General features: G+C 42.4%; 1 protein-coding gene across 3 annotated transcripts in view; it reads right to left on the minus strand.

The window, feature by feature from the left end:
- SRRD (SRR1 domain containing) overlaps positions 1–10,712 on the minus strand; it is a 32,318-nt gene extending 21,606 nt beyond the window's left edge. For all 3 annotated transcript variants that reach the window (XM_028124609.2, XM_028124607.2, XM_028124608.2), the window contains exon 1: positions 10,550–10,712. In XM_028124609.2, the coding sequence (XP_027980410.1) occupies positions 10,550–10,707 (158 nt within the window). In that variant the 5' untranslated portion in view covers positions 10,708–10,712. The remainder of the gene's footprint in view (positions 1–10,549) is intronic.
- Positions 10,713–10,737: the final 25 nt, after the last annotated feature.

Raw genomic sequence — 10,737 nt, forward strand, 5'->3', positions numbered from 1 at the left:
ATACCCAGTGCTCCACGCAGAATGTGCCCTCTTTAATACCCATCACCAGGCTAACCCATCCCCCGTCCCTCCTCCCCTCTAGAACCCTCAGTTTGTTTTTCAGAGTCCATCATCTCTCATGGTTCGTCTCCCCCTCTGACTTACTCCCCTTCATTCTTCCCCTCCTGCTATCTTCTTCTTTTTCTTTTTTCTTAACATATGTTGCATTATTTGTTTCAGAAGTACAGATCTGTGATTCAACAGTCTTGCACAATTCACAGCGCTCACCATAGCACACACCCTCCCCAATGTCTGTAACCCAGCCACCCCATCCCTCCCACCCCCCACCACTCCAGCAACACTCAGTTTGTTTCCTGAGAATAAGAATTCCTCATATCAGTGAGGTCATCTGATACATGTCTTTCTCTGACTGACTTATTTCACTCAGCCTAACACCCTCCAGTTCCATCCACGTCCTTGCAAATGGCAAGATCTCATTCCTTTTGATGGCTGCATAATATTCCATTGTGTATATATACCACTCTTCTTTATCCATTCATCTGCCGATGGACATCTTGGCTCTTTCCACAGTTTGGCTATTGTGGACACTGCTGCTATAAACATTGGGGTGCACGTACCCCTTCAGATCCCTACATTTGTATCTTTGGGGTAAATACCCAGTAGTGCAATTGCTGGATCGTATGGTAGCTCTGTTTTCAACTGTTTGAGGAACCTCCATACTGTTTTCCAGAGCTGTTGCACCAGCTTGTGTTCCCACCGACAGTGTGGGAGGGTTCCCCTTTCTCTGCATTCCCGCCAACATCTACCGTTTCCTGACTTGTTAATTTTAGCCATTCTGACTGGTGTGAGGTGGTATCTCATGGAGGTTTTGATTTGGATTTCCCTGATGCCGAGCGATGTTGAGCACATTTTCATGTGTCTGTTAGCCACTTGGATGTCTTCATTGGAAAAATGTCTGTTCGTGTCTTCTGCCCATTTCTTGATTGGATTATTTGTTCTTTGGATGTTGAGTTTGATAAGTTCCTTATAGATTTTGGATACTAGCCCTTTATCTGATATGTCATTTGCAAATATTTTCTCCCATTCTGTCGGTTGTCTTTTGGTTTTGTGGACTGTTTCTTTTGCTGTGCAAAAGCTTTTTATCTTGATGAAATCCCAAGAGTTCATTTTTGCCCTGGCTTCCCCTGCCTTTGGCGATGTTTCTAGGAAGCAGTTGCTGTGGCTGACGTCGAGGAGGTTGCTACCTGTGTTCTCCTTTAGGATTTTGATGGACTCCTGTCTAACGTTTAGGTCTTTCAACCATTTGGAGTCGATTTTTGTGTGTGGTGTAAGGAAATGGTCCAGTTTCATTCTTCTGCATGTGGCTGTCCAATCTTCCCAACACCATTTGTTGAAGAGACTGTCTTTTTTCCATTGGACATTCTTTCCTGCTTTGTCAAAGATGAGTTGACCATAGAGTTGAGGGTCCATTTCTGGGCTCTCGATTCTGTTCCATTGATCTATGTGTCTGTTTTTGTGCCAGTACCATACTGTCTTGATGATGACAGCTTTGTAACAGAGCTGGAAGTCCGGAATTGTGATGCCGCCAGCTTTGCTTTTCTTTTTCAAGATTCCTCTGGCTATTCGGGGTCTCTTCTGGTTCCATACAAATTTTAGGATTATTTGTTCCATTTCTTTGAAAAAAGTGGATGGTATTTTGATGGGGATTGCGTTGAATGTGTAGATTGCTCTAGGTAGCATTGACATCTTCACAATGTTTGTTCTTCCAATCCATGAGCATGGAACCTTTTTCCATTTCTTTGAGTCTTCTTCAATTTCTTTCATGAGTATTTTATAGTTTTCTGAGTACAGATCCTTTGCCTCTTTGGTTAGATTTATTCCTAGGTATCTTATGGTTTTGGGTGCCATTGTAAATGGGATCGACTCCTTGATTTGTCTCTCTTCTGTCTTGTTGTTGGTGTATAGGAATGCCACTGATTTCTGTGCATTGATTTTATAGCCTGCCACTTTACTGAATTCCTGTATGAGTTCTAGCAGTTTTGGGGTGGAGTCTTTTGGGTTTTCCACATACAGGATCATATCATCTGCAAAGAGTGAGAGTTTGACTTCCTCTTTGCCGATTTGGATGCCTTTGATTTCTTTTTGTTCTCTGATTGCTGTGGCTAGGACTTCTAATACTACGTTGAATAGCAGTGGTGAGAGTGGACATCCCTGCCGCGTTCCTGACCTCAGGGGAAAAGCTCTCAGCTTTTCCCCATTGAGAATGATATTCGCTGTAGGTTTTTCATAGATGGCTTTTATGATATTGAGGTATGGACCCTCTATCCCTATACTCTGAAGAGTTTTGATCAAGAAGGAGGCTGTACTTTGTCAAATGCTTTTTCTGCATCAATTGAGAGGATCCTATGATTCTTGTTCTTTCTTTTGTTAATGTATTGTATCACGTTGATTGATTTGCGGATGTTGAACCAGCCTTGCAGCCCAGGGATAAATCCCACTTGGTCATGGTGAGTAATCCTTTCAATGTACTGTTGGATCCTATTGGCTAGTGTTTTGGTGAGAATTTTTGCATCCATGTTCATCAAGGATATTGGTCTGTAATTCTCCTTTTTGATGGGGTCTTTGTCTGGTTTGGGGATCAAGGTAATGGTGGCCTCATAAAATGAATTTGGAAGTTTTCCTTCCATTTCTATTTTTTGGAACAGTTTCAGGAGAATAGGTATTAATTATTCTTAAATGTCTGATAGAATTCCCCTGGGAAGCCATCTGGCCCTGGGCTTTTGTTTGTTGGGAGATTTTTGTTGACTGCTTCAATTTCCTTAGTGGTTATAGGTCTATTCATGTTTCTATTTCTTCCTGGTTCAATTTTGGTAGTTGATACATCTCTAGGAATGCACCCATTTCTTCCAGGTTATCTAATTTGCTGGCATAGAGTTGCTCATAATATGTTCTTCTAATTGTATTTCTTTGGTGTTGGTTGTGATCTCTCCTCTTTCATTCATGATTTTGTTGATTTGGGTCATTTCTCTTTTCTTTTTGATCAGTCTGGCCAGGGGTTTATCAATCTTGTGAATTCTTTCAAAGAACCAGCACCTAGTTTCGTTGATCTGTTCTACTGTTCTTTTGGTTTCTCTTTCATTGATTTCTACTCTGATCTTTATTATTTCTCTTCTCCTGCTGGGTTTAGGCTTTCTTTGCTGTTCTTTCTCCAGCTCCTTTAGGTGTAGGGTTAGGTTGTGTATTTGAGACCTTTCTTGTTTCTTGAGAATGGCTTGTATTGCTATATACTTTCCTCTCAGGACTGCCTTTGCTGTATCCCAAAGATTTTTGAACAGTTGTGTTTTCATTTTCAGTGGTTTCCATGAATTTTTTTAATTCTTCTTTACTTTCCTGGTTGACCCATTCATTCCTTAGTAGGATGCTCTTTAGCCTCCATGTATTTGAGTTCTTTCCGACTTTCCTCTTGTGATTGAGTTCTAGTTTCAAAGCATTGTGGTCTGAAAATATGCAGGGAATAACCCCAATCTTTTGGTATCGGCTGAGATGTGATTTGTGCCCTAGTATGTGATCAGTTCTGGAGAATGTTCCATGGGCACTAGAGAAGAATGTGTATTCCGTTGCTTTGGGATGGAATGTTCTGAATATGTCTGTGAAGTCCACTTGGTCCAGTGTGTCATTTAAAGTCTTTATTTCCTTGTTGATCTTTTGCTTAGATGATCTGTCCATTTGAGTCAGGGGGGTGTTAAAGTCCCCCACTATTATTGTATTGTTGTCAATGTGTTTCTTTGCTTTTGTTATTAATTGCCTTATATAATTGGCTGCTCCCATGTTCAGGGCATAGATATTTACAATTGTTAGATCTTCTCGTTGGATAGACCCTTTAAGTAGGATATAGTGTCCTTCCTCATCTCTTATTACAGTCTTTGGTTTAAAATCTAATTTGTCTGATATAAGGATTGCCACCCCAGCTTTCTTTTGGTGTCCATTAGCATGGTAAATGGTTTTCCACCTCCTCACTTTCAATCTGGGGGTGTCTTTGGGTCTAAAATGAGTCTCTTGCAGACAGCATATCGATGGGTCTTGTTTTTTAATCCAATCTGATAGCCTGTGTCTTTTGATTGGGGCATTGAGCCCATTTACATTCAGGGTAACTATTGAAAGGTATGAATTTAGTGCCATTGTACTGCCTGTAAGGTGACTGTTACTGTATATTGTCTCTGTTCCTTTCTGATCTGTGCTGCTTTTAGGGTCTCTCTTTGCTTAGAGGACCCCTTTCAATATTTCTTGGAGGGCTGGTTTCATGTTTGCAAATTCCTTTAGTTTTTGTTTGTCCTGGAAGCTTTTTATCTCTCCTTCAATTTTCAATGAGAGCCTAGCTGGATATAGTATTCTTGGCTACATATTTTTCTCGTTTAGTGCTCTGAAGATACCATGCCAGTCCTTTCTGGCCTGCCAGGTCTCTGTGGATAGGTCTGTTGCCAATGTAATATTTCTACCATTGTAGGTTACATATCTCTTCTCCCGAGCTGCTTTCAGGATTTTCTCTTTGTCTCTGAGACTCATAAGTTTTACTATTAGATGTCGGGGTGTTGACCTATTTTTATTGATTTTGAGAGGGGTTCTCTGTGCCTCCTGGATTTTGATGCCTGTTTCTTTCCTCACATTAGGGAAGTTCTCTATTATTTGCTCCAATATACCTTCTGCCCCTCTCTCTCTTTCTTCTTCTTCTGGGATCCCAATTATTCTAATGTTTCATCTTATCGTATCGCTTATCTCTCGAATTCTGCCCTCATGATCCTGTAGTTGTTTCTCTCTCTTTTTCTCAGCCTCTTTACTTTCCATCATTTGGTCTTCTATATCGCTGATTCTCTCTTCTGTCTCATTTATCCTAGCAGTTAGTGCCCCCATTTTTTATTGCACCTCATTAATGGCCTTTTTGATTTCGACTTGGTTAGATTTTAGTTCTTTTATTTCTCCAGAAAGGGTTTCTCTAATAAATTCTGTGCTTTTTTCAAGCCAAGCTAGTATCTTTAAAGTCATGATTCTGAACTCTAGGTCCGACATCGTACTAATGTCCGTACTGAGTAGGTCCCTGGCTGACGGTACTATCTCTTGTTCTTTTTGCTGAGGTGATTTTTTTCGTCTTGTCATTTTGTTCAGAGGAGAATAGATGAATGAGAGAACAAAATGCTAACTCGTTAACAACGTCTCCAGCAAATATACTCTATGTAAATCAGAAAAGACCTGAAACCAGGGGAAAAGAAAGGGAAAGAAAGAAAAAAGAAAGAGAAAGAAAAAAAAAACAAAAAGAAAAAGATAAAAACAAAATCAACAATACAAAAAAACCAGAATATGATCATATATGATCAGGCTAGTGCATAGGTCAGTGCCACACACTAGATTTTGGGCGTATTTTGGTCTGTTAGAAAAAAGTGCCTCCTAAAATTTTAAAGAAAGAAAGACATATATGTACAAAATAAGGGTTGATACAATGAAGGGATGGAAGATGACTGCAAAGATGAAAATTATAAAAGATTTTATAAAAGGAATTGATAAGAAGTTGTTTGAAAAAAGGAAAGATTTAAAAAAAAAAGAAAAAGAAAAACGGAAAAAAAAAGGGAGAGAATGTGATCAGGCAGGAGACTAGAACAAAGCCATACAGTAGTGATTTAGGGTATATTTTGATCTGCTAGAAGAAACTGTATCTCAAAATTTTAAAGAGAGAACAACTTATATATATATGCCAAAAATAAGGGTTACTACTATGAAGGGATATGACTCTAAAAATGAAAAATAAAAAATGTTTTTTTTAAAAAAGGGGATTGATAAGACGTTGGTTGAAAAAGGGAAAAAGAAAAATTAAAAAAAAAACAGTTAAAAAAATTAACTTTGAAAAACTAATAATTATGGTAAAAAAAAGTCATGAATTCTATGTGCAGTATTCCCCTAGCGCTGGAGTTCTCCTGTTCTCCTTGATTGGTAAACTTGGTCTTGGCTTGGTGGCTGTTCGTGCTGTTCTTCTGGGGGAGGGGCCTGATGCCTTGGTTCCCAAATGTCTTTGTCGGAGGTGGAATTGCCCCGCCCTTGTCGGTCTGGGCTAAGCAAACTGCTCAGGTTTGCTCTCAGGAGCTTTTGTTCCCTGCAAGCTCTGGTACAGCTTAGGAGGACCAGGGTGAAAATGGTGGCCTCCCAATCTCCACTTGGAAGAGCTGAGAACTTGGGGCCCCGCTCCTCAGTGCGCCCCCAGAGAAAAGCAGTCACTCCCATCTCCCTGGTCTCCGGCCACAGTCTGTGCTCACCTGGCCTGTGACCAAGTGTTTCTATCTCTAGCACCCGACCCAGTGTGGAGTCTCCAAAGAGAGCAGATCCCTGCGGTGCGCTTCTGTGCCGCTCCTCCTGGGGGAGGGAGGGGAGTCTCCCCAGATCTGCCGCTTGTTGGGTCCCCGCTGGAGGAGCTGTGGCCCGACTGGGCCGCGGATCACAGTTTATGGCCACCCCAAGCTGAGAGCCCGTGCCTCGGCTCCGTCTCTGCAGCCGGCTTCCCCGCTCCAATACCTGGGAGCTCTGCTGCACTCAGGCACCCCCAGTCTTTCTGTGACCCCGAGGGTCCCGAGACCACACTGTCCCGGGAGGATTCCACCTCCCGCTTAGCCACTGGAGCGACATCCCTCAGCGGAGCCGGCTTCTAAAAGTTCCGATTTTGTGCTCCACAGCTCTATCACTTGCCAGAAGCGGCCGATGGAGGCCCCCTCCCTGCCGTCTATCCTCCCGAATATCGCCTCAGATTCACTTCTCCGCACGTCCTTCCTTCCAGTAAGTGGTCGCTTCTCTGTTCAGAGAGTTGTTGCTACTCTCTTCTTCGGTCTCCTGTTGAGTTCGTAGGTGTTCAGAATGGTTTGATCCCTATTCAGCTGAATTCCTGAGACCAGATGAAATCCAGGTCTCCTACTCCTCCGCCATCTTGCTCCGCCCCCAACACTATTTCAAATCTGTTGCATTTTTATACACTAATAATGAACTATCAGAAAAATAAATTTAAAAAACAATCACGTTTACAACTGCATCCAAAAACCCAAAATAGGGGTGCCTGGGTGGCTCAGTCGTTAAGTGTCTGCCTTCGGCTCAGGTCATGATCCCAGGGTCCTGGGTTCGAGCCCCGCATCGGGGCTCCCTGCTAGGCGGGAAGCCTGTTTCTCCCTCTCCCACTCCCTCTGCTCGTGTTCCCTCTCTCGCTGTGTCTCTCTCTGTCAAATAAATAAAATCTAAAAAAAAAACAAAAGAAAACCCAAAATATTTAGAGATCAATTTAACCAAGGAGGTGAAAGCCTATATACTGAAAACTATAAGTTAAAGAAAGAAACTGAAGACAACACAAGTAAATGGAAAGACATTCCATGCTCATGGATTAGAAGAACTAATAGTGTTCAAATGTCTATACTACCCAAAGCCATCTCCAGATTCAATGCAATTCCTATCAAATTTCCAATGACATTTTTCACAGACATAAGGCAAAGAATCTTTAAAATTTGTATGGAACCACAAAAGACTCTGAATAACCAAAGCAATCTTAAGACAGAACAAAGCTGGAGGCATCAGGCTCCCTGGTTTCAAACTCTATTACAAAGCTATAGTGATCACTGGCATACTGGCATACAAAAGACACAGATCACCAGCACTGAAGAGAGAGCCCAGAAGGAAACCCACACCTCTATGGTCCAGTACCTTATGAGCAAGGAGCCAAGAATAAACAAGGGGGAAAGAACAGTCTCTTTAATAAACGGTTCTCAGAAAACTGGACAGTCACATGCAAAAGAATGAAACTGTACCACTATCTTACACTATAGACAAAAATTAACTCAAAATGGATTCAAGACTTGAATGTAAGACCTGAAACCATAAAACTCTTAGCAGAAAAATCAGGGGAAAAGCTGCTTGACATAGGTCCTGGCAGGGATTTTTTTGGCTCACACTCCAAAAGCAAAGGCAACAAAATCAAAAATAAATAAGTGAAACTACATCAAACTAAAAAGCTCCTGCCCAGCAAAGAAAATCACCAACAAAATAAATAGGCAACCTACCACCTGGGAGAAAAGATTTGCAGATCACAGGTCTGATAAAAGGTTAATATCCAATATATATAAAGAACTCATACAACTCAATAACAACAAAAAACAATGTGATCAAAAAGTGGAAGGATTATCCAAATGGACATTACCCAGAGAAGACACACAGAGAGACAACAGGTATGTGAAAAGATGCTCAACATCATTACTCATCAGGGAAATGCCAAAAAAAAAAAAAAAAAAAAAACTCAACAAAAAACAAAAACCAAAAAACAACAATGGGATATCACCTCACACTGGTTAGAAGGGTTAGTATCAAAAAGGCGAGAAATAACAAACATTAGCAAGGAGGTGGAAGGAAGGGAACCCTGGTGCACTGTTGGTGGGAACAGTAAGTAGGTGCAACCACTGTAGAAAACAGTATGCAGGCTCCTCAAAAAATTAAAAGTAGAACGACCCTACAATCCAGCAATTTCTCTTCTGGCCATTTATCAAAAAAAAAACAAAAACACCTATTTGAAAAGATATATGAACCCCCATGTTCATTGCAGCATTATTTATAATAGCTAAGATAGGAAGACAACCTATGTGTCATGGAGGGATGAATCGATAAAGAAGATGTGGTGCAGGGCGCCTGGGTGGCTCAGTTGGTTAAGTGACTGCCTTCGGCTCAGGTCATGATCCTGGAGTCCCAGGATCGAGTCCCACATCGGGCTCCCTGCTCAGCAGAGAGTCTGCTTCTCCCTCTGACCCTCGCCCCTCTCATGCTCTCTATCTCATTCTCTCTCAAATAAATAAATAAAATCTTAAAAAAAAAAGATGTGGTATATGTATATAAAGTGAAATACTATTCAGCCATAATAAAGAACGAAATCTTTCTGTTTGCAACAACATGGATGGACCCTGAGGGCATGATGCTAAGTGAAAGAAGTCAAAGACAAATACTGTATGACATCACTTTTACACGGAATCTAAAAAACCAAAAAACTGAGCTTAAAGATATAGCCAACAGACTGGTGATTGACGGGCAGGGGGATGGGTGTGAAATGGGTGACAGAGGTCAAAAGGTACAAACTTACAGGTATAAAATAAGTAAGTCACAGGATGTAACGTACAACATGGTGACTATAGTTAATAACACTGTATTGCAAACTTGGAATTTGCTGAGAGTACTCTTAAAAGTTAAAAGAAAAAAGTTTTGTAAAACAAGACAAAACTGGATTTAAACAGATAAGCCATACACCATTACTCAGGGGACTCAGAAAGTACAGAGAACTGCAAAAATCTGCGCGGGGCTGCCCTCATATTCCTCGCAGAGGCTAAAGGAGAGCTTTGTACACTGGTGAGTGCATGCACAGAACAGCATGTAAAGTGCTGGGCTCCTCTCTACTCAGAGCAGTGGGCACTGCATCACACTTAGGGGTACAGGAAGAAGCAGGGGGTTCCTGGGGGATCCTGAAGAAGTGGAGGAAGAATAACAATGCAGGGTGTACAGAAAGTGCCTTACGGGTTTTCCAAATCCCTGGGCACGTACACCCCTCATAGGTGTCTTTTGAGATCCTACAAAAAGTTGCTGCAGCCAACTTCTTTAATTCAGTGGCAACCTCTGAGTCATCACTGTCTCTTGACCCTAATTCTGGGGGAGAGGAGCACATAAAATTGGTCTAATTTCTCTCAGTTGGGATGGTCCTTCAGGGGTTGATCGGAATCACTAACAAACGCTGTTACTTACTGCGCCTTTAAAGGACGGCAAATGAATAAAGACAATAGTAACAAAAATAGGTAACATTTATTCCTCTGTTCTATTCTAAGCTATACGGTGCAGAGTCAAGCATGGAGGCATGGGGGTCTGAGATAAGCCCCAATCATGGAGAGCTTTGAAGCACAGGTTTTGGAGCGGCAAAGACAAGGGCTTGAAATCTGGTTCCAAACATTATCTGTGTCTCTAAGACTCAGAGACCTATCAGGATCCTAGCTGACTGAGACGCTCAAACTGATAGTGTAGAATGCTTAAGCCAGTGGCAGGCACACAGCAGCTCCTCAATTAACTCATGATGATAATCATGAGGATGACAATCACGTTGGTGTTCCTTCCCTGGCGCCAGCAATAACAATAACCAATACTGGCATAATATTAATCCCAAACACTGGTACTGTGCTTACCCCACGCCAGGAACCGTGGGTTACATTTCCTTTGGAAGTCGGTTACATTAACTAATTCACTAAATCCTCAAAACAAGCCTACAGAGGTACTGTTTTCAGGTCCACCTCTCAGATGAGAAAACTGAGGCACGGAGATTACATACCTTACCCAAGGTCACGCAGCTGGAAGTGCAATAAAAGGAACGACAACCTTTACTAAGATGCAGTCTGTAATAAGCTCCTTACCTCCCTTAAATACGCACAATAACCCTAAGGGTTTGCGGTTCCGCCCACTTTGCAGATGCCCAGACTGAGGCTCGGTCCCAGGGCCAAGCCGCACTCACCCAGCCTCCCGGATGCGACGAAGCACGACTCCGCAGTCCGCCTGGGGCTCGCCCTCCAGGCCCCGGGCCGGTGCCTCCCTCCCCCGTGGACGCCGCGCGGCAGAGCACCTTCTCCTCCGCGGACCCACAGCCTGCCAGGGTTCCGACGCCGCGGCCATGACCCTCTGACGTCACCGGCGCACCGCCTG

This window comes from Eumetopias jubatus, unplaced genomic scaffold (genome assembly GCF_037043125.1).
Source record: "Eumetopias jubatus isolate StellerSeaLion01/CBP00866 unplaced genomic scaffold, mEumJub1_p1.0 scaffold_16, whole genome shotgun sequence".
Lineage (NCBI taxonomy): Eukaryota > Metazoa > Chordata > Mammalia > Carnivora > Otariidae > Eumetopias > Eumetopias jubatus.